Source organism: Engystomops pustulosus, chromosome 3 (assembly GCF_040894005.1).
Source record: "Engystomops pustulosus chromosome 3, aEngPut4.maternal, whole genome shotgun sequence".
Classification (NCBI taxonomy): domain Eukaryota; kingdom Metazoa; phylum Chordata; class Amphibia; order Anura; family Leptodactylidae; genus Engystomops; species Engystomops pustulosus.
Window position 1 is genome coordinate 45,055,833 of NC_092413.1, and position 24,874 is coordinate 45,080,706.

Genomic DNA, 24,874 nt, shown 5'->3' on the forward strand with positions numbered 1-24,874 from the left:
GTTATGGTTTTGTGATATAGTCATTTTTTGCTAGTTAGACCCAATCACTTCAGGCATGGTGGTGCTGTCCAGTAATGGAATGGTATGTTGCTACTGTCAAGAAGAATAAATGATCTGAATTATTTGAAATAATCTGAAGCCGCCTATGGTAATGGCGGGTGCCAGAGGTGGAACTCAGAGCCCTTTCTGTGGGCACCCAGGCCTTCACCCCAGCACAGTTTGCCAGACAGGACTCAGGGCTTTCAGGGCAATACAGCCCAGCACGTGCCATGCTTGGCACAATTTTAAAGCAACATCCTTGGGTGACAGGGCTACAGGATGAACGAGAAGGTGTGGATAGAGATAGATTATTGTTGGAGCTCCTGCTCTGGGAAACCTGATTGTTCCTCTTCAGGGTGCCCTGAATCCAAGTTCTCCATCATCTTTCTATTATATTGGTGAAATCATGACACCAAATCGATTGAAACCTGTGATACAGCAGGGATCGATAAGTTACTGCTTGAATTGTCATGATGGCACTTTGTAACATATAAGTGGGATTTGGTTGTACTTTGGGCACTCTATCTCCAAAAGGTCGCCATCACTGCCCTATGGCAATAGCTCATCCCTCTCATCCTTCAGTGTTAATACTACAATATGTAATCCATCATTGATATATAACATAGGACACGCTCATGGAGTATCCACTAAGAGGATGAATATGTCTCTCTAAAATTTATTGCACTATTTACATACACTGCATATTTATTTATAAATGTATCATTTTATAGATAGATTTTCTAATAAAAGAAACACACATTATATCAGCACACAAGGTAACTAGACATTTTGGTTTTCAATTTTACTTACATCCTATGTAAATGCATTTCTAATATTTTGTACAGTTTATGATCATTCAGTCTTTAAATCACTTTTATTGTTTCATTGCAAGTCTTTAATATAAACTGTGCATCATTGTCATCATTGTGCGGTTGAGGAGTACAACAAAGTTGTGATGGTTTAAGATGCAGTCCTACCTATAATTCTTTTCATTCCAGATAGTGCCACGTCTGTCCATGGGTAGTAGTGTTTGGTATGGCAGATCAGGGCTATGATTGGAAGTTATCTGTGATACCACCAACAAGCTGTGGATAGGTGCTGTTTTTGGAGGAAATCATTCATGTTTTCTAATTGTTGACAATCCCTTTAATACTAAACACTAATGTACAAATGTAGAGGTTGTGTAACCAGAGTAACCAGTCAGAGACCATACTTTATATTTTCAGAGAAGGATAGAAAATCAAAGCAGTAATCTCACTGGTCAGATTATTGATGTTATTTTTTCCATGGCATGCCAGCCTGTTTAATCCCTGAACTCAGTGGTTTTGCTGAAAAAAACAATTATAAAACTATGATAATGAGGCTCTGTCACTCATGTGGCTGCTCTGGCGCTTCTCCTCACCCTAATTATGCACTGCTCCAGTCTTGTCCTGCCCAGCATGAACTGAAAATAAGTCATCACTGTGTTGCCCCTGACAGGCAGAAGTAGTCAATAGCTGCACCATCCCCCAGATGCTCTGTATGGGTCATCCTGCTCAGGTTGATTTGCCCTGTCTGGACAGTTCAGGCAGCTCCTGTGTATGTGGAACTAATGTGTTTGTGTACGGCAGCCAGCCGGCACACAGCTTTCCCAAGGTCCTGAATTTCATAATTGTTTTTTGAGCAAAGCCACATAAGTCAGGGCTTAAACAAGATGTATTTCTGCATCAGTGTCGCTACAGCATTCTCAAGGGGTGTTTGGTTCACAATGCTTAAAAACAAATGCTAGATTTCCTTTAAAGGACATCTACCACCATGATCAAGGATTGTAAACTAAGTACACTTACATGTAGGTGCGTGCCCCTCTGGCAGGATCTCCTCTTCTTTAAGTTTTTTATGCCCTGGTTATTACAAGAAAAACTTTTTAACATTATGCTAATGACTCCATAGGTGTCAATGATGCCTAGAGCCCCTCGGCCTCATTTGCATAATTTTAAAGCTTTTTTTTTTAAACAAGGGCATAATAAGCTTAATAAAGAGTGTATCCTGCCAAAGGGGTCACACACCAGCAGGTCTTTGTGTTTGTTTTACAATCCTTTATCCTAGTGGTAGATGTCCTTTAAGTAAAAATAAAACATCAATTGTCATAATATTAGTAAAACACAGTAATTCCATAAAGTAGTAAAGTCCACCGGCCTTATGTGTCTTTTACACATTTTGATTGTGCATCTCAGCCAATTAGATCAGTGCTTTCATTTTCAAACCTACATCTCAAAAACATAAAAGGTAAGTTCTAATTAGTTAATATTAGCATCAATGACATGTGTTAAAAAAAGAATAAAAGTTGGCTGGTTGGGAATTTGATACTAAAAGAAAAGATATTTATAAATATAAAAAAATGTGCTGTCAATTTGACTGAAACCCCAATAGAGTAAAAGTTTAAGTGAAAGGAACCATAAATGAGTAGCACACATATAAGTGGAAGTGTTGCTTCACAGCAAACAAATCAAAACTCTCAATTATTTAACATTTACTTTTTTGGAAAAAATAGAAGCTGGAATCCTGTGTTTACTTTGGCCAATACCCTCTCTTTAGTTTTCATCACTGAGACCCTTTACAGTCGCGGGTCATAAATACCAATACTTATACCAATAGTGCAAACAATGTATTTTATAATACTCAGCAACCAGAAAGTCATCTGTGATCCCAAAATATACAATCACAACTGGATTAATTTGACATTTTTGTTATTTTTATAAAAAATTATTTACTCGATATTCGATGTTCTATGTCACCCTGTTAGCTTTATATACAGTAAATAATTCACAGCACCATGCCTATAAATAGTGGAAAATGGATGTTCTATTGAAGAGCGATAATGTTGTTATTGTGGTTATGCACCTATGTTGGACTGCACCTTTAGGATAAGAAGGTATTCTGATGATATATGTTTCTCCTAGTAGTCACCACTGGACAGTGAAAAGGTAGGTGCCAAGGGTTGGCCGAGAAATGAACAAAGTATAGACTGACAATCTCAGATCAATGGGAATTCGACACTCAGATACTCATTAATCGGGTTGCAACTCAACAGCCGAAACAGCTCCATTCTCAGGGTAGTGGCAGGTAACTGGAGCTCATCTTTGATACATACCAAAGGGATCTGAGCTGTAGTAACACAACTGAGAATTGATACTCCACAGAGACCTGTACTATATTCATGCCTTGCTGGGCAGCATATGTACACACAGCAGTACTATGTACAAGGAACCTACAAAACATATGTTGTAGGTATTGTTTCCACAAAGACCTTCAATTCTGACAATTGGTGAGAGGTCTATCATTGGAAAACCTCCTTCCGTTTTATTGTAAACACTGAGGTTGATGGGTAAGAATTCTGCAGGCTCTATAGTAGCCGATTTCTGTGGTCAGTCATTGTCGGATAGCGTCCCTTATTCTGCCCGATAACACTTCATATTGTTTATACAGTGGTGGGTACAGAAAGTATTCAGATCCCTTTTAATTTTTTACTCTTTGTTTCATGGCAACGTTTCAGTTTTCCTTGTTTAATAAATAAGCAAAAAATATCTACATTTCTGTTTTCTTCCTGTCCACATGGGGTACGGAGTGTACATTAATGAGCATAAAAAAGCAATAAAACAAAGAGTGAAAAATTAGACAAACTAACTTTTTTTAAAAAAATAATTAAAAAATTTTTTTTTTGGTAATAACAGAAACAAAACCCTAAAGTTGTCCCAATGAAAGTAACCTTTTAAATTTTCTTATTGTCATAAAGCCCTTAAATCTAAATGTACATACTCCCTACACAGAGGCGCTGCAATAGCGTTGTAATAGCTATGAAAATGCAGCCTATCAGTTCAGTGGAAACCAGTGCCTCATGAATATTAATAAGGCCTCATGTATATTAGTCATGAAGCACTAGGTTAAAGGTGTTTTCCAGAATTTCTGGAAAACCATGTGTGGGTATAGGTACCAAAAATAGCCACTAACCCTTATCCGGTATCTAGTTCCTATAACGTCTCTGGCATTGACTGATGGGCCAATGCTGGAGACATGAGACCCACTCGGACCAATCCGTGGCCTCGAGGTATGGGATGTCCCTTCTGAAGTATCAGAAAGCAATGTCTTGTAGTTGAGACCCAATCTAGACAACCAGGGTCCTCTTTAGAATATAAGATTTCACTTCCTCTTATGTTTCAAGTGACATCCCGTATTCCGAGCAGATCACGGACTGACCAAAGCAGGCTGTGCCATCAGTGTCCCAGGAGGACCAGGGCATCGTAGGCAGCAGATACCAGAACAGGGTTAGTACATCTTGGTTTTCTTAGGCAGCCCTACCACCATGGGGTTTTCCAGTATTCCTGGGAAACCTCTTAAATATAGGCTCTTCTTAGTGAAATCATAGGCTGCCTTCTTATTGATATTAACAATGTGCTCCTTATAGTCAAAGTTGAGTCACATGAGCGTAACATACATGCATTTCTGTAACCCGATAATGGCAGCTAATTGGCTAAAAAGTTTGGTTATGCTTTAAAGCAATCATTACTCTTTAGTTCAGAGCTTTGCCATTGGAACTACACATGTAGGATGTACAATTAGCAATAAAATGCATAACAAGCAATTCCTAATATAATTCATCCCATAAACCAGTTTTTTTTTATGTTAACATAATAGGCTGCATCTGTAACCCTTTAACAAAATTAATAACTTTGCAGTACTGTTTTGCAATTCCGGCAATTTCCTAACACATTTGTTGGTGCAGACCAAAGGTGGAAACTCCCTTTAAATAAATCAGAAACCCAACACTGTAATTTTTTTTTTACCGATACAATCACAATCCTGTTCAAGTACCAAAATGAGAGTGTTCTGTGGAAAATAAGGATAGTTGGGAGATATTCTAAGAGTAATGTATTTCAGTCTATAATTGAGGATATGGACAAAAATGACAAATGATTCTCAAACATCTATAAACAATTTCACATCACACAGGATAATGAAGACAAAAATAAGAATTCATACTAACGAATGTCAAACAAATCTTGTGCAATATCAATACATGAAGGTTTCATTACATCCCTTTATCCTCCATATCAGAAATTATTTACATAAATCTATAATAGTTTAAATTATGACGTTGACCCATAAATTAAGTGAACAAAACCCATAATAACAATTAAAAATCATATGAAAAAGACAAAGAGAAATCAGTGAAAATGGGTTTAAATATGAGTCTGGTTCAATCCAGTGACACTTCTATTGAGTTAAAGCAGCTGTATTTTCCTTCTATGCAGCATGGAGTTTTATATTTTGCTATGAAGCTCTTGATAAATAGCCAATTTAAAAAAAAAAGTTAATTTACAAATAGGAAAATTAGTTAAATCTATATTTATTGAGTATGACCTGGAGTACCTTTTACAGGAAGCATGTGTACTATTGTATACTTTGTAATATATAACTGAGAAAATACCTTATAAGTCAACTGCAAACCACCGTAACACCCAAATTATATTTATTATATGTAGATAGATCCTATTAAAATATTAAATATTATATATTTAAATTATATATTAAATATTTAATATAATTTTTCATTTTATATTTTGTTTATGACAAGTATTTCAATTAAACTTTAGTTTATTTTATGTCTAAGATGGGCCTATATGAAAAAGAAGTAAAAAATATCCCAGGAGCGTGCTGTCTGTGATGTTCAGGAAAGGATCCCAATTATTCAGGATCACTGATCATGTGGTAGTCAACTGGGGTTGATTTCTTAAAATTTTATTTTATTTTGCATACAAAATCTAAGATGTCAAACAAGTTGATTTCCTCCCCCCATCCCTCATCCATAACCCCCCTCCCCCATGACCACTATGGCACCTAACAGATTTGTTGTGCCTCAGTGATGATTGTTTATTTTACCTATTCTATTTCTATTTCCTCTAGTAACTTGTATAAATTGTCTACCTGATTTTTTGGGAGCTTCTTTTTCTAACCATTTCAAAAGAATGGCTATATTGGTGGCTGGTAGTATCGAGTAAATATTTTGGATAGGTGGATTCCATGATCATCGTTAAGCTGAATTTACATGACTGTTGGGGGACGTATATATGGCCGCTGTATATACCATCCCCATAGGTGGGCGCATGGCGGGGTACGGTACACAAGTGCGGCACCGTACAGTTCCGTACCGGGGAAAAGATAGGACATGCTGTGCACCATATATCCCTATGGAGAGGGGCAGGGGCAAGCAATGCTCACCCCCTCCTCCTTTCCCGTGCGGCTACGGTACGGCGGGCACAAGTTAGTCTGAATGCAGCCTTAAATAGGCAGAGCCAGGGGTATATTTTATATTTTTTAATTATGTCTTGCAAATTTATGTAATCTATCACTTTTAAACAATAGTTTAAAACAACTGGCAATAAAATTAGTTAATCTGGTTTATAGATAATATAATTAATTTAAAAATAAGAAGCTTCAATGCAAAGGTTATTCTACACATCCATGCGTCTTCTGGGTAGATATCTCTGGCGCTTCATACCAAGAAAGAATCAGAAGTGTATGTCTCATCAATGGTCTTTATTCAAAATAAAAATTGTGACACTTCTGATGCCGGACTGGAGTCTTTATCAGATAAGTGTTGGAGGAACGTACTGCTTACTTCTCATCTGCCTGATGAAGACACCATCAGGAGTCAAAGTGTGTTGCAGTTGTATATGGAATAATGAACGTCAATGAGACCAAGCGTCTAATTTTTTCTTAGGGTTGAGCGCCAGCGATATCTATCGTGAAGACTCATGGATGTGTAGAGTAACCTTTGCGTTAAACACTGTGTACACTTCTTATTTTTAAATTCAGTTAGACTGGCATGTGGCACCAATGTAAGAGCATTAGCATCTGCCGTAATGGGGTCCTTGTATCGTAGAATATGCAAAAGAATATTCAATATAATATTTAATATCCATTAGAATATCCAATATAACATGCCCATAAACTTTTTTGTTTAATTTTGGACCAAAAGAACCCTAATACTGGAAAAGGCATGATGCCTAGACTAACTTTTTTTCTAAATGTATTTGTTTAATGTTAAATATTTTAGGCTGCTTTATTTTTTACTTGACATCATTAAAATCGAACATGAAATTTAAAACTCATTTAAAACTAGCTTTTATATGAGGAATATTATGCACATTTTGTATGAGATACATAATATGTATAGTTTGATACTGTATAATGTTATATGTTTAAAAACATGAAACCTCAATAAAAATAAAATTAAAAAATTAGCTTTTCAAAATAAAAACGCAAAAAGACATGATTTAGACTTATTTTTGTCAATTAAATTCTTCATGTATGTTAAAATTTGGCAGCAAAACCATGGGAGTTAATTTTTTTTAAAAAGTACTATTCACCTATTCACTAACACTGTTAAGGCAATAACAACAATCTTAACAGATCCTCCACTGTACCTGACCCAAATATTTTTTAAATTTAATTAACAACTTCATTTCATAAAGATTTTAAAACATTAAAAAACTGTATAAAATTAGGTTCTGTGCACTAAATACACTATTTAAATGTTATTTTCAATATATTCTTAAATTACAAAAGCAACCAATTCAGCTAAAAGTGAAAATCATTTAAAGAATATTGTTACATAAATGATTAGTTGGCATTAAATAATGCCCACTTATTTTTTCTACAGTATATTGGAATCATTTTACCCCAAAAATGTATTGGATTTATTTTTAAAAATGTTCTTGGTGCAGTTTTATTGTTCTATTGCCAGTATCTACACTCACCAATGCCTTCTTTTAATTAATATGAAAATAAGTTTTACAAATTAAGGTATCCTGCTAAAAATTAGACCCTAAGTGAATATCTGTGGTTCATTTTTGTGGTGTTTATTGCTGTGATTTTCCTACAAAACAGACATTTAATTTACAAAAAAATCTGAAAAATAAAATTAAATACCCCTAATAGCTCAAATATATTTATCCCCAATTTGTCATGTTATTAAAAATGTGTGTGTCACACCCATAGGGCAAGAATCCAAGTTCACTTAGAGACCAAATTTCAAGAGTGGTATGAAAAGTTACTAAACAGTCTGTTCCTCAGTAAAGAACAGTTCTGGAACATATCTACTAGCTCTATATTGTGCTATTCCTAGAAAATTATGTTCACCAAGTCTGTGTTGTCCCCATGTCATTAATGATATTGGGTCTCATCCCCTTAACAAGCAGAATGGCAAAATTAAGTTTTATTCATACAAATTCAGAGGAACACAGAATTGTGAAAAATATGTTTCAGAATTGTTATTTCAAGTGGAATAAATGTATTTATTGGAGCAGATTTGTCAGGAGTTTGATAGGTTCCCTTTAAATTCCACCCTCCTTGAGGCCCGTCACCCCATGGATGTATGTGATGTCATCACTGCAGGCCAAGTTAACAAAACCCAGCAAAGTGGATCAACAAGAAATGTAATTTATTTTAATTGTCTCTGTTTCTTTTATTTATCTTCGATAACCAGTTAAAATTTCTAGGCCAAACTGACTTTGCATAAAAGTCTATATGAGGTTATTTTATTTAGTTTACCCTTTGCCTCTAGAATAGCAATACATAGATGTATGTGTTCTATGCATGAAACAAAGGTCTCTAGGATCATCTGTAGTCTTACTGTACACAGGTATTTGTATAATTTAGCTAATACATGAATGAAACTCCTGATTTTTCTAATACCGCTGCTTTAAGTCATAGTTATTTAAATTAAAACAGATATGAAAAGAATAATGTACAATGCTAGAAAGTCAAATGTAGGAAAGAATAAAGATGTGCAGCATTTTTACATATGCAATACAAGGCCTACCTGTAACTGAGGCCGCTAGACCATAACAATGTTATGTGACCCGCAGTGCAGTGTGGACCTTTTGATAAAATTGCTATTTGCTGTAATTGGTATTAAGTGTCTGGATTTGCAACACTGCAGTTTCTGTGCAAAGGTTACCAGGCACATTAGACCAAAATCTTCAAAACCAAAAGTTTTTGGTGGAGCTAACTGACCATATGTAGGTATGTAATGTAATGTAATGTTTGTGATGTTGGCTGATGTAATGTTTTTTTGGCCGTGAAAGAAAGAACCAGGCATGTTAAACTGATTTCTGAAAGTGGCTTACTCCCTTCTCCCTGGTATGAAGATATGCATGCTTGGACTTACTTAGAATGTATGTGTATAAGTAAAGGAAGATCACTATTTACAGCTACCTAAAGAATTTGGTTATCCTAATGTTGAACCCTACCAAAGGTATGATGGTCAACCTCAAATTTGTCTTCTTGGCCCCCAATGTTTGCCTCTGTGTGATGCATTTCATAGAATAACATTAGATAAATAGCACAAAATCAGCACAGCTTATGGATTTCAATAATGGATGTATAGAACATAAAGCAGAAATTCCTAAATGGTGTCACAGGTCGAAGTTAATGAGGGAATTGCAACTCATTAGCTCTATCCCTAAACCAGTGCTAACAGTAAACTATTACTATTACTGATAACTAAAGTGATAAATCAAGTCATCACTGATTTTAATATTTGGTACCAATACTGATAAATGTAATAACTTCAGGTAATAAAACACCAAAGTCTTCCAAACGATGTAAAAAGCAAATGGGAGGTTTATAAAGCTAGTGGAAATACAAAGAGTGCAGCTCCCATACCAACCAACCTAATTACACCAATTGAAGAAAATTTGGAAACCAAATTTCCTGGCTACCGATCCTTCGTTTTTGCTTTTAATGAAGACAGTTCTGCAACAAAGTAACAAGAAACCAATCCATTATAGCTGAAATAATTAAAGGGGTTTTTTCCATGAATATGGAAATCCCCCATGGAAACAGGGGTTAGAAAAAAAGAGGAAACGTCCTTACCCTGCTCCGGCTCCCAGTTTCTGCTGCACACCAGTTCTAATGGTTTCGGGCCCTGTGCCGACCAAGAATTCTGGGGTTTCATGAGACCTGCTTTATCCAATGAATGGCCTTCTCGGACTAGGGGACAGCACATGAAGTGAAGTCCCCTGAAAAACATAAGTGATGTTTTGTGTCCAAGAAGATTAGGTATTGGATGAAACAGGTCCATGATCCCCCAGAACTTCTAGTCAGGTACAGGGCCAAAAACCAGCAGTAGCGAAACAATGCTAGAACTGAGAGCCAATCCAGGTGGACTAGGGGACAGCACAGGAAGTGAAGTCCCCTGAAAAACATAAGTGATGTCCTGTGTCCAAGAAGGTTAGGTATTGGATGAAACAGGTCCTTGATCCCCCAGAACTTCTGGTCAGGTGCAGGGCCCAAAACCAGCAGTAGCAAAGCAATGCTAGAACTGAGAGCCAATACAGTAAGTATTTGTTTCCTTTAGTCTTCTTTTTAGGTTTGTCTTGGCCCCCTGGGGTTTTCCACTCCTTTATTTTCCCTATAGTTTTATTATTATTATATGTTTGAATTTTAATCTTGTAGATTAGATTTACCATCATATTACACTTTCAGAATAATTAGGAACTGGCATTGATAATTAACAGGGCTGTTAGAGAAACTAATGAAGTAAAATGTCATTTAATCCCCCAAAACAGTGCTATCTCTGCTCACCTTAGGTTATCTCCTTTGAATGTCATTTCTGTTTTGGAGCCTTTTGAAGGAAGAACATTTATATATATATATATTCTAGAGTGCACAGTGACATTAAAATTCTCTATTTACAATAAAACATTCATTTTAGCTGGTTGGAAGGAATGATAAAGGGTTCTGGAAGAATATCATTGAAGGTTGCTTAAAGAAAACCACATGGTTCTCGATCAATAAACTGTGTATTAGTTGCTATATTAAATATGCAGGACAATGCACCACAATGAAATAGCTGTATATATATATAATATGTTTACAAAAATAAGCATTGCAGTGCGTATGTCCTCCTCTAAAATCCCTGAATTAACGGCAGCTTTCACGACTTATAGAAACTACTTCTAGAATTCTTCAAATAATTTTCCTCTCTGTACATGCATAATAAATTAAAACTTTATACTACAAAAATGGCTGGTCTGTGAAAACTAGAATTGGTTTTTGGATGCATATTCTCTGCCTTGGTTGATCCCATACTATGAGGTCTTTTGCTTAACCTGTAAATACAATATGGCCACATCCAGTGTACACTTCAAAATCTTTTTTTTTGTTGTATCATCAAAAAGCATTTGTGCAAAATATGCCTCTTTTTAAGAAACCAGTGTCCATAACTGAATTAGCAAATTATTATGACTTGCGTACATAGTAGACGTTACCTACTATGAAGCTATGTTTATAAAAATACTTTACCAGGCAGACTAGAGAGAGCAGATAGCAGACCTTCAGGTGCCATCGTGGGTTTAGAAGGAACCATTTAAAGCACTGAACAATGAGCCTATTGCATTGACTTTCATTGTTCAGCATCCCCAGCACTAGACACACACAACTAAAGAGCATCCAATGACTTTCCTTCTGACTACGTCATTGGCTGCAGTAATTACGAGAACAGACTGATACTGTCTCTACAAATCTACCATTTTCTACCATCTTAAGAAATAGATTTGTTCATTGTATAAAAAGTTCTCTCCCGCGCTCTTTTTCTTTATCGTAAAATGTTAACACACTTAGTGTTCTTGAAAAGTTCTTATGTCAGTCTGTGTCCTTGCTTCAGATGTGTACAGTTATCCACTGGGTTCATCCAAGGTTGTTCCATCTGTATATGGGAAAGGGCTTAGATCCCTTGATTCTCCTCATAACGAATTCCTGGTAATGAATCGTTTTCATTCTTCGGCAACGTTTAAAAATCTCTAGTTTTAAATTAGATGAAGTTCTTCACCAAATAACTTACATAGAAGAATTTGTAGCAGACATGATTGGGGCCGGCTCTGGGCCAGTTAGCAGCCTTTATCTAAAACCCTGGTCACTGTCAAAAAGGAGAACATTTGAGCAATATTGGAATCTCAGACAATAAGAAAAAACACAAAATAGACTACGAAGAAAATGTCCCCATAGGACAGAATAGGGAACATTAGGAAGAAGTAATTCCCCTCAACAGTGACCGGGATACACTTGACGACCTCTAGGTGCGTCACCATTTCATGGCGAGGGTCGTGTCCTTGTATTGCACCAAAAAGTAAGATGAAGTTGTCCTTGATATGTCTGCGTGGTAGATCAGATTCCTCCTCTGCACATGGGTAAGTTCACAAAGGTAAAAACATTGAATTCCGTGAGAATGGAGATACACAGGAAGATGCTATACAAGAATAAACATGTCAGTCCTAGCTTTTTGTCCAGCTTCCACTTGTTGAGGTGCACACCACAGACCTACAATAGAGGGAGAATACATTTAATTTAGCAGCAAAATAGACAAGTCTGGTGGCCTGTTTAGAAGATAAGGCTGGTGGCCTGGTTAGAAGACCACTCTGGTGGCCTGGTTCGAAGACAAGTCTTCTGGCTTTGTTAGAAGACTAGTCTGGTGTCCTGATTAGAAGATGAGTCTTGTTCAAACGCAATTGAACTGAATGGGAATATAGATTTGCCGTTTACTGCAGTCATTATTTTTATAAGTGATTGTGTTATGCTTCATTTCTCCTTTGGGTCACTGCAGAGAGACCATGCAACTAGATGTTTTTGCTGATTGCTATGGGCAACCAGCAAAAATAAAGCCCTGTGATTAACTCAAAAGTGTATGGAATTGCCCAAAGCAGATGACTTCATTTTTCACAAATACAGTTAGTTTCCTATAGAGCCCATATTTTAACTAAATGGCACCCTAGAAATTGTTTCCCTTACATCTACCATAAAATCAACTTTGTTATGTTACTGAGCAGTCCTGCTTGGCCAGCTTCTCCTATCTACTCCTCCTCATGCCTCACTATTTAGCACTTCATGTCATGTGACCTGGGTGATGTCATCTAAGCTCCTTTACCTAGTTGTTTTAATATCTACCCCATGTATGTATCTGATCACACAGAATGGACTTCTACTCCTCCCTATGCCTACATGGAGAGATGCAGTGATTTCATGTGATCAGATATATATTTGAGGTAGATGTTAATATTACTGGGTAAAAGACCTTAGAACACATCACCCTGGTCACATGACATGAAGTGCTCAATGATGTAACAACTCACTCTCAACGTTCCAGCAAGGCACAGTTTAAAACATGTGACATAGTGACCCATATTTATAAAACTAGTACAGTCTTTAAATCAGTGCAGTTTGCCTGTGGAGTGTACAGAGTGCGGCAGATTAATCAAAACTGGCACACTTTCTTTATTAATCTGGCGCCCCCGCCACTACTCGGGAAGTGGGCACCATTTTTCTTTTGGTGCAACTTGTTTATGCTGCAGAATTGTGGTGCACGTCAGTAATAAATGTGGTGCAAACTCCAACTAAGCACTAACACTCCTCCTTGGGTGTAACTTTTTTCTTTCTTGTCGAACACAGTACAGCCGCCACACAAAACTGTTGCATACACTTTATAAATACATGTGCAAGCAGTTTGCACATTCTTTTCACTTTAATAAATGTGGGCCATTATGTTTTTACCCCTAATAACTTTCTGTAGTTGAAAATTGGCAGATGGTCCCTAAGCAGTGAGACCTGCCAATCAGGAACAAGGAGACAGGGCAATGCAAGTAAAATTTAATATACAGGACCCCATTAATATCATTAGACTCAATTTCGGTGAGTTGCATATAAAATTACAAACTGTTTTTTTAACATTGTAGCCATGATTTTTAATCATAGTTTTTATTAAGTTTTTATTTTGGGTGGGTTCATTTAAATGGCAGATTCCCTTTAAGGCCAAGTGGCAGGCTTGTTATTAGTAGAATGCCAATAACGAAAATTGCTTCATTATCCCTGAGGTTTAGGTTTTGTACATTATGGTTGACAGTAATTGATTACCAGAAAACTCTACTGGTGACTTATGCCACATAAGGACAAAACATTTAAGTTCATCCCAACTGATCCTCCTTTCTCCCGACATCATCTGTCAGAGGACAATTGTGACAACCCCCATTGGTCCAGCCAAAATCAGTAGGTTGAACCGACTTTGCTCTTGTGTGTCTAAACATCTTCAGAATAGATTATCATGGAGAGGGTTAATACATACCGCGACAAACAAGGATGCCAGAAGCAGAGCCACAGAATATATGAGGCCCCTACTGTTAAGATGTATCTGTAATAAAAGTATAACAAGACATAATTAGCATTTTTTACATATATTTACTATCTAATTTATTTACAAAAGTAAAAATCCTCAGGGGTGGGGTGTGTATATTGTGCTCTAAACGCGCTGTAAAAAAACACAACTACTTGGCCTAGTCTTAGGCATATACTTACCTCTCTCCCTGCGCCCGTCATCACTGCTGGGTTTACAGTGCCATCCTGAACAAAGCCCCTGCCCACTATTGTCTGAAACTAATGCTGCATCTGAACAAGAGCAGGAAGAGAGGTGAGTATATGCTGTTTATTATTTTCAATGCTCCCGCAGCCATATATAAAGGTTTTTTAATATATCGACAACCCCTATCAGAGTATCGGGGTAACAAAATTTTCACATTAACCTAAAATGAATTAACCTTCTAGTACTAAATAAATCACTACCACAGATAGCTCACAATAAGAAAACCTATAATTTTGTTCTGTATTTCTAAAAACTCAGAATGTGATCAGCAGCAAATGACGACATGAAGTAACTTTTTTTCTGCTTGACAAATAAATAGGTAACATTGTGTTCTGGAGAAGTTGTGAAAGTGAGTCTTAAGGTCTAGTTGTTAGGAATGATGAGACAACATCCACAGAGAAGTAGTTTCTGTTGTATACAATGGACGCTAATGGATTGAGTCAGTTTTTCCACATACAGGTCATACAAGTTTATTCGCATAACTTTGGGAGAATTTTGGGATGAAGTCAAAAATTCTTTTCTCCTTGTTTTTATACCAGGATACTATTCAGCATTATCCTGATCTTCATTATTTTTATATACTCGTATACAGGATTTACCTAAACCTGTATATAATGTGGGCTCCTGTTCTAAAGCAGCACTAATCTTTCTTACATTAACCATGTGTATTAGGTCTTGCCACTAGCAACATCTACCGGTTTTAGAAATAATTATCTACTAATTCTTGAGGAGAAAATATCCAGTGGTCTGAAAGGGTTTTGCACATACCAAAAAAAAAAGAATCTACAGCCGAATATTGAGCCAGAACCTGGAGACCTGTAGTGGTCTACAACCACTTTGGAGCAAAAACCTCAAAAGTAAAATAGTAAAAACCTCAATAGTAACTGACATGAGTTTTTTTTAACAATCCTTGTTTTCAGGGAACCCCCTCTTTGATGGTAGAGAATTTAGATAGTGAAGAATAGTTGTTGAAAAGCCCATAGAGTTCATGTAGTGCCTATGCTATAATGGATAGTTTCAGCACTCCTTATTAGGCAAATTCTCATAGTACAATAGTATATTTTATTTTAGTGAATGTAGAATGGCAATCCAAAATTACATTCAAAGTCATCAGACGCTGCATAGGAACAGAGTATACAAATCAGTAAATAATAAATATGAGGCATACCCTGTGTCCCTGAAAATAGGACACCCCCTGAAAATAAGACCTGGTACAATTTTTTTCAAGCTTAGAAATATAAGGCCTCCCCTGAAAATAAGACCTAGCGGCCGCCATTGCTGCAGCTCTCAGCACGCCATACAATAGCAGTAGTAGGTCCTGCAAAAGGTTACAACACTGACTGTTGCGTTGCAAATGCTACATGCAGGTGCCTGAACAAGAAGGGGCTAATGAAAGAAAGTGCTAAACATGAGAGTTTGGGGCTAATGATGCAAATAGAAATGGAATCACAAGAAATTTGGCATGAAATTCAGAGTTCGGAGAGTTATAAGGATGTTTGGGAAGTTTTTGACATCATGGTTAAATAAAAAAATCTTGCGTTTTGTGCATAAATACCAGGATTGAAAATGTACCAGAGATTGTTGTACACGGACAGAGAGTAACAAGACTTTCTTGGTGGAATTCATAATTATATGCTGATGTATGCGATGGCAGGACTACAGGATATTAATAAATCTTGATTTTTTTCCAACAATAATTGTAAATTCTTGTTCATGGAAAAATAAGACATCCCCTGAAAATAAGACCTAGTGCCTATTAAGGAGCAAAAATTAATATAAGACACTATCTTATTTTTGGGGAAACAGGGTAGGTATCATGTTGTATCGCCATAAGGTAGTAGACAAAAGTATCAGTGGTGCTGGTGGAAGCACGAGGTATCTGAGGTAGGTACATATAGCTGTAAACAAACATTGACAAAATAATATAGGATCAAAGTTTACATATCTTAGAGTAAGGGCCTAAATAGGACCAATAGAAGAGAGCCATCAGGAAAAAACATCAGTAACAATCATCCAGGGGTGGGAGGAGGTCCATATATTGTGCATGTCCATGTTTTTGTTAAAATACATACATGGTATGGAGGCAACATGAGAATATATATATACTTACTGGATTGCAAGTTATATCGGGTTGAAAGTAAGAATTCAGTGCTTTTTTCCCAGTCTACTTATTTTCTATTTTGTTCATTTCTATCTCCGTTCTCTGCACGATTGCTAGGCCCACTCGATATTAACTTGTGTTCCACGCTGGAACACATGCAGCCAAAATAGAAGCCGGAACGTCACCTCCGGGCCACTAGTACTTATTTCCGGCGATCACACTAGAACACCAGTGCAATTCTTTCTAAGTGGACGTACCCGCTCATTCTCTCTGCTCTTCGTGCCTTAGCGGTCAAAGCACCGCATTTTTACTTTAAAGTCGGTATACCTTGCAATGCGGTAAGTCCGGTGATACAACATGATACCTATGTCTCATATTTCTGATTTACGATCTACTATCTGTGTTCATACTTTATTTGTATTGCCTACCTTTAATTTATTTGTATACTCTGTTCCTATACAGTGCCTGATGAAGGTCTGATGTGTCTAGACCGAAACGTTGCATGTAATTTTGGATTGCCATTCTACATTCACTAAAATAAAATATACTATTATAAAAAATTTGCCTAATAAGAAGTGCCAAGTTTTAATAAAACTATCTGGATGGTGTTGTAACCGACTTGAGCACCTGATGTGTAATGTACATAGAGTGACGTGTATTATCCCTACTATGCTATAATGGACACCCATTTAAACCAATGGGTGTCCACGTAACACAAGTTCTTCGTGAGCAGGAGATACCTTTTAAAAAAAGTTTTGACTACTAGCTGGCTTGTATGAGAACGAAGGACCCTTTAGTCTTAAATTATAAAACTTTGAAGGATCTTCTATTCACGGGTTCTGTATTGAGAAGAGAAACCTTATGGGCTTTTTAGTTTCATGGGTCAGAGTGTGACTTAACCTCCTGTCCATGCTTGTTTGGTATGGGGTAAATGTGCTGTCCATGGGTATAGGAGAGCAAGTTGCTTCTAGACACCTCTTCAGAAAAATAATTGTCAAGGAAGGGTTGGGGAACCAACATACACAAAAATATGTCCCGAGCCCCTGAAATTTACATTTCTAGTTGATATTTTCTTTTATAATACTAGTTACCAAAAGAGTATAAAAATGACAGCCAAACCCAAAATGTAAGATACCTTCTCTTTTCCAAAATTACAAAAAAAGCAAAGGCAGTATCACAAATGTTTCATGAAACATCCCTGTTTTGTAAAGTGTGACTTAGCTATTATGTGTATATGGCCTTTGCTTGTTTCTGCTTTATTTATGACACTACACTATAACTATTGTAATGGGATTTTAGATTTATTTTATTTGGAAAAACTACAACATTCTACAAATTAAAAGGAAATGTGGAGCTTAGAATTGAAAAATCATCTAGAACTATGCGTCCATTTTTTTGTCAAAGAACTTACTGTTATAGTGCCAAAGTCTTAAGTGTTGTTGGTGTTTTTATTAAAATATTGGCATACAGATTTTAATTATTTTATTAAACGTGTTTTCTATTTAAATATTGCTAGAATGTTACAAACTAGCAAAGCAAATCCACAAAATGGAAGATGTAAATATAATCCCTTGGCCTTCTCTTTCAGGCTATTAGACAGTTTTTTCACTCATTACTTGAAGGAAATCTACCGTCAAAATCTGTCATGATAAACCAGGGGCACTAACTTATAGATCCAGGCACCATGAGAATCCTTCCTTCTAAAATCAACTTTTAAAAATTTGTTAATGAGACTCTAGAAGTCGGTACCAGAGCCTATCCGCGCTGTCGATTCACAGGCTGTTACACCGTCTGCCCTCCCCCTCTGCTCCCTCAGCACCCCCCCACCTGATGTAATATCACTTCATCACAAGTTTCAGCACACAGTGAGAAGGGGAAGTTAACAGCCTGTAAAGCTACAGCGCGGAAAGGTTGTGGTAATCCCTTAGGGCCCTTCTGACTCATTAGCGTAATTTTAAAGTTGATTTTAGAAGAAAGGAGACCATGAATAAAAAATATAAGAAGATTACCACACAGTGTCATTACAGTCACAGTGTCTGGATCTATGAGCAAGTGCCCCTGGTTTATCATGATGTATTTTGATGGTAAATTTCCTTTAAACAGAGATTGTCCAAGTTTAAAAACGAATTGAAAAATGACTGCAAATACAGTCATGACCACGGTAGTGAATTTTTCGATCACATTGCTGTCCTTTCATCTTAATGGTGAAAATACTTTTTCGTAGGAGTTACTTCACAGCTCAGCCACTTGTCTAATACAGCTGATTCCCATCAATCGAGGCTTGAGACTAGACTGCCTAAATAAAACGTTCTACTAAACAGCTGACGCGATTCGGACAAAAATGAAACGAGTCAGCTGTTTAGTAGGGATAGTCATGTTTTATTTTTTAAGGAGCTGAGACCCCAAATCTTTTTGTCCACATTCATCTTAATGCATTTTAGTGTCATAGGGTTTTTACAATCTTCTTACAATTGAGGTCATAGAGTTTGTCCTATGAGTGATTGACAGCTTTCCGTCTATGAGTTTGCTTTAAGAGATAGCAGCCTATGACTGAAAGAGCAGCTTTCTTGACTAAACAATCCACTGAGCTCCTCCTGCTCTATAACATGCTTCCTGCATATAGGACACTATGTAATATCCCCCTATCTTCGTCACCTCTATAATTTTAGGTCCTAAAGGCTGGAATACGCCATTCATTGCCATCACATTTATACAGTTTGTATATTAAAATCCTCTTTTCTACTGTATAAATTAAAGGTCAGAGCCGTGTGAAACAGCTGGAAAAATCCACGATTGTATCCGTATCTAATTGGCAAGTCTCATTTAAAGTTTTGTATGGTGAAGTCATTCACACAGGAAATCATGTCATGCTCCTCAGTGATGTGGATTCTGCTCTTGGACTGTACGGCAGCGGGTGTTCTCTATTTGTTTTACACTGAATATAAAAGCTATCATTTCCTTCATCAGATATAAAGCCAAATGCACATTTTGATTGTATCAAAGTCAATGAAAGCCGAGAGGCCATTACACAGGGCACGTAGTTCTGGATCCTGCCAACTGATCAATGGAGGGATGGGTGCAGACCCCAGGGAAAACTAAAAGTGGCGCCCCAAAATAAAACTATTTTATCCACAGTCACATTCACTAAGATAGCTCCCTTTAGCACTGCACTTACATTATGTAGTTAAAGGGGTTATCCGGGTTTAAAAATTTTTTTATGGCCGGGCTGGGGAGGGATAGTTAAACATGATAAACATGGACTTACCTCCTCCGGCGCCGCCGATGTCCCGTGCCGCGGTCCCTTCGATCCGTGCCCCTGTAAACAAACAGGGGCACGGAAGCCGCGCACAGGGAGCTTCCGGTCCGCGTTGTGGACGGCTCCTCCCATCCGTCCCTATCTCTCAGCGTTGTAAGCGCTGGGAGATGGTGCGCATGTGAGCATCCGGCCGGAAGCTCCCTGTGCGCCCTTGTACTGAAACCGGCGCACGGAGAAGACGGGCCGCGGCGCGGGACATCGGCAGCACCGGAGGAGGTAAGTACATGTTTATTATGTTTAAATAGCCCTCCCCAGCCCGGCCATAAAAAAAATTTTAAACCCGGATAACCCCTTTAATGGTAAGGCAATGTGCAATATGGAATTGAGGGAGAATTCTATCATCAATCTAAGTAGATGATAGGTAGATTGATGATAGAAGATAAATATAAAAGATGATAGATTTCTAGATAGATGATAGATTTCTAGATGCAGAAATATAAAGTAGATTATATACAGATAGCTAGATAGAAGATCGATTGATAGATATGAGAGATACATACTGTGGATACAGTAGAAGAGATAGAAGATTGATTTATAGATGGGTAGATAATAGATAAAAGATAGATAGAAGATATATAGATAGATATATAAATGGAAAAATTTTTAGATAGAAAATAGAGAAGTTATAGAAGACAGATAACTAGACATTGATCTAGAGGAAGCTTCTTTATTTAAGGCAGCACTGAAAGCAAAGTTTTCCTACCCCCTACCCTGGAAAACATATTTGTGTATTCCTTTTCCAGCAGAGCATGGACTTCTTACACCTGAAACGGTGCCCTTTAAAGGCTGAACTACACTTATGGTTTCTCAATTAGCCAAACCAATTTCCTATGCTGCGCTGATGAGATGCAATGACATGTAAACATCACTTTCCACAGCTGGGATTCTATTTCTTATTATGCCAATAGGCTTCTTGAAAGTCAGACATTGATGTCAAGCAAGCTGACTTATTTAAGGTAGCATACTGGAAAACATATTGGCCAGAAGAGACAATGGGGCATATTTATCACTCTGTTTATGACAGAAATCTCTAATTTCTCAAATGACTCTGCGTCGTGCTATGACTAAGAGCTATTTTATGGCTCGAAACGCGTCAACTAGACGTGCTAATACGAAATGCTAAAGGCTTTCAATGTTTGAAGAGTAAAGCTTTGGAAACTTTTAACATGGTGCTGGATGGTCTTTGCTTTTTCTAAATCTTCACGTGGATACTCTGCCAGCAATCATCCCTGCATAGTGACGGCGTTCATTCCCCATGTGTGCACAGTTATTACATCTTCAGGAGTGAGGGGTAAGCTTCAGCGGTGCTTTTGCATTTTGGATTACAATCTCTTATTTGCACCAGAAAACTGTCTCAAACACACTGACCCACATGTATTATGGTGTTTTAAGACAGTTTTTAGACACTTTTGCAACTTGTACAACAAAAAGCGGTTTGGCCTTAATGATTTCAAAATGTTTCCATTTTTTTAGCTGCCAAATTCTAAGTCTACTGGAGTTCAAGACTGTCTTCACTGTTTAGCTGCTTTATGCACATAACCCAACGATTATGCACATAAACACAACGATTGTGAGCACAAGCACTAACTTTCAGATAAATCTGTCTTCACTTGTTTCTTTTCTTGGATATACAAAATGGTTTTTACATGAAAGTAGCCTTTGTGCATCATAGAAAGCTGCCCTGGGGAAAAAACACTGGCCAAGGAATTCACATTGCCAGGAAACAAAACTCCGTGTAACAGGTCTCCCAGCTGGGCTCTGCTGTAATATTATCTGTGATTCACTAGGCAGACGGCATGCTGGCTACACTCGCTCATTATCATGCTGTGGATTCCAATGAATGTTGTCACTTTGTAGTTCAATGCAGGAGACTTTTAAAGGGGTTGTCTAGTTTCTGCAATTAAAGGTTATTGTTTGTATGATGAATAGTTATGCAATTTTACAGTATACTTTTGTGTATCAATTCCTGCTCATGGTCCACGGTCATGAAATAAGGACAGCACGGTGGCTTAGTGGCTAGCATTACAGCCTTGCATCTCTGGGGACTGTGTTCATTTCCCAGGGTCAACATCTGCAAAGAGTTTGTATGTTCTCTCCCTGTTTGCGTGGGTTTCCTCCGGGTCCTCCGGTTTCCTCCAACACTCCAAAACATACAGGTAGGTTGATTAGATTGTGAGCCACATGGGGACAGGGACTGATTTGGCAAGCTCTGTGCAGCGCTGCGTAATCTGTGTGCGTTATATAAATGAAGGAACTATTGTTATTATTATTATTATTATTATTATTATTATTATGAGATGTAACAAGTGCACAACTCATTATGGATTAATATGCACTTGTTAAAATACAGATTTGGCACCGATCGCGGCTGTTAACTGCTTAAATGCCGATGTCAAAGTTGCAGCATTTCAATTACCACACTCTTTTTGGTAAGGTAAGTGTCTCCCAGTGATGTGATCACCACCATTAGCGGGCGTTAACAGAGGGAGGTGGAATTAAGCCAAAACGCAAAGTTTGGTACAGGGTTTGGTTCGCTCAACACTACCGTAAACCTGTGTGACATCACATGATCACTGACAGATTTTTATCTACACGATGTAAACTATGAAGCTTCCAATAGAATGACAGCAAGCAGAGATTTATCAAACAATGACATTTATTTGCTTAAAATGGACAACTCCTTTAAGGTTTTACTTCACTGTACTAAATAGAGATCTCTGCAATGAATCAACAGTACTGTATATTTCTACCAAGTCTGATAGGGAATGGAATTGGAGACTTGGTGACCCCATTTCTTGTGATTAGCGAATCCTGTTTATGGATGATAATGTTATTTATGACAACACTATGGGGGTCATTTACTAAGGGCCCGATTCGCGTTTTCCGGACGTGTTACCCGTATATACCCGATTTGCGCTGATTTCCCCTGAATTGCCCCGGGATTTTGGCGCACGCGATCGGATTGTGGCGCATCGTCGCCGGCATGCACACGACGGAAATGGGGGGGGGGGGGCGTGGCCGAACGAAAACCCGACGGATTCGGAAAACCGCTGCATTTTAAAAAAAAAAAATGTGTCGTGAAAATTGCACTTACCTTCACTCAGCACGGCTTGGTGTATTCCAGTGCGTTCCAGGGAACTTCAACGCAGCAGCGCCAACTGGTGGACATCCGAGGGACTGCCTTAATAAATCGCGAATGGGCCGGGAAAGTAAATCTGCCCCATTGTATTATGAGGACTTTCCAAATCCAAGACGCAAATAAATGTGCAGTATATTGTTTAGTGTTCAGGGCTTAGGAGTTACCAGGTTACCAAAATCTCTTTTTTGCCTTTAAATGTTCTTATTTTCTCTTTAGGTTGCTTTATTCCAATAAAACATTAAATTTAATGCAAAATGCTGTTTTTTATTGTCACAAAGCTAATACTAAATCTCACATTGTCATAGATGTTCTGTATTCAATGACGAACATTAATGTATAGATAAATTGCATTGCATATACTAAATAGAAGAAACTCTATAACTACATTTTCACTTAAAACAATGCTCTGTTACACTGATCTCCCTAAATTGAGGTTGATCCCTTCAGGATTTGTAATCTTTGGTGAGGAGCTACAGTGTAATGAGTCAGGGTTCAACAGAGAACAGCTCAATCCCTGGGATTTACCGGCATCACATTTAGCAGCATGTTAATCCCCCAAAACATAAATATAATATGACATTTCATTTTAAATGTTATCCAGACTTTACATTTGGATAACTCACTTAAAAGCATTCCCTAAAATGATAATAATAAGACTACTTACATATGAACCATAGTCCACAGCCAGAGTCTGTAATGCCCATGGGAGCCCCAACCCTATTAGGATATCAAATACATTGCTTCCGATGGAGTTTGATACAGCCATATCCCCCATACCTGAGGAGAGAAAGATATGCTAGTCATATATGCTTTTATTATATCTGTATTTTATCTATCTATCTATCTTATATAAATTCAGGTCTCCGTTTAATGGAATATATGAGCAATACACAATACATTTACAACAGAATTACTATACTGCCTCTAAAATCTGCACATAGTTAGTTAGGCCTCTTCCACACTAGCGTTGCATTTCACGTCAGGGTGCAATGCGTGAAAAACTGACGTTTTTGGCTGCGTTTTTGTTCCATTTTTCCTTGGAGTCATGGCTCAGGGTTAAAATGTTTTATTTAATTGAAAAAGAATGTCTTCTGATAAGTTTGCAGATGTATGCAAACATCTGCAATCTTTTCTTCACTGTTCCGTGCGTATATTATCTCCCGACAAGTTAGCAGATGTGAAGAACAGTGAAGAATAGAATAAAACCAGTGAACACAGGATCATTTAAGTGAAAAACACAGTAAAGAACACAGTGAAGAATAGATTGCAGATGTTCGGCACATCTGCTTACTTGTCGGGAGATACGCGCGGAACGGTGCAAACAAAATAGTATGTGAAGAACAATATATATGTGTGTAAAGAACACATTGCAGATGTATGGAAACATCTGCAATGTGTTCTTTACACACATATATATTGTTCTTTACATACTATTTTGTTCGCACTGTTCCGCGCGTATCTCCCGACAAGTAAGCAGATGTGCCGAACATCTGCAATCTATTCTTCACTGTGTTTTTTACTGTGTTTTTCACTTAAATGATCCTGTGGTCACTGTGTTCACTGTTTTTATTCTATTCTTCACTGTTCTTCACTGTGTTTTTTTGATTAAATGCTCGATCTCGAGCAGGGGAATTATTCATGTCACCTAGCAACCCATCCATTTAAAACGCATTGCACTCGCATTGCACTTGCAATGCTTGCGAGTGCAATGCATTTTTGATGCGTCTCCATAGACTTGAATGGGGCGGGAAAAACGCGCGTGAAACGCAAAAGTAGAGCATGCTGCGATTTTGACGCGCGTCAAAGCAAACGCAAGCACGCGCGTGAAAA

The 24,874-nt window shown here is 37.6% G+C and overlaps 1 protein-coding gene across 2 annotated transcripts in view; it reads right to left on the reverse strand.

The window, feature by feature from the left end:
• Window positions 1-699: 699 nt before the first annotated feature.
• The window catches only part of SLC24A3 (solute carrier family 24 member 3), a 243,400-nt gene continuing 219,225 nt past the window's right edge, over window positions 700-24,874 (reverse strand). For both annotated transcript variants that reach the window (XM_072140635.1, XM_072140636.1), the window contains exons 15-17: window positions 23,709-23,821; window positions 14,195-14,260; window positions 700-12,399 (exon numbers count right to left, since the gene is read on the reverse strand). In XM_072140635.1, coding sequence (XP_071996736.1) covers window positions 12,247-12,399; window positions 14,195-14,260; window positions 23,709-23,821 — 332 coding nt within the window. In that variant the 3' untranslated portion in view covers window positions 700-12,246. The remainder of the gene's footprint in view (window positions 12,400-14,194; window positions 14,261-23,708; window positions 23,822-24,874) is intronic.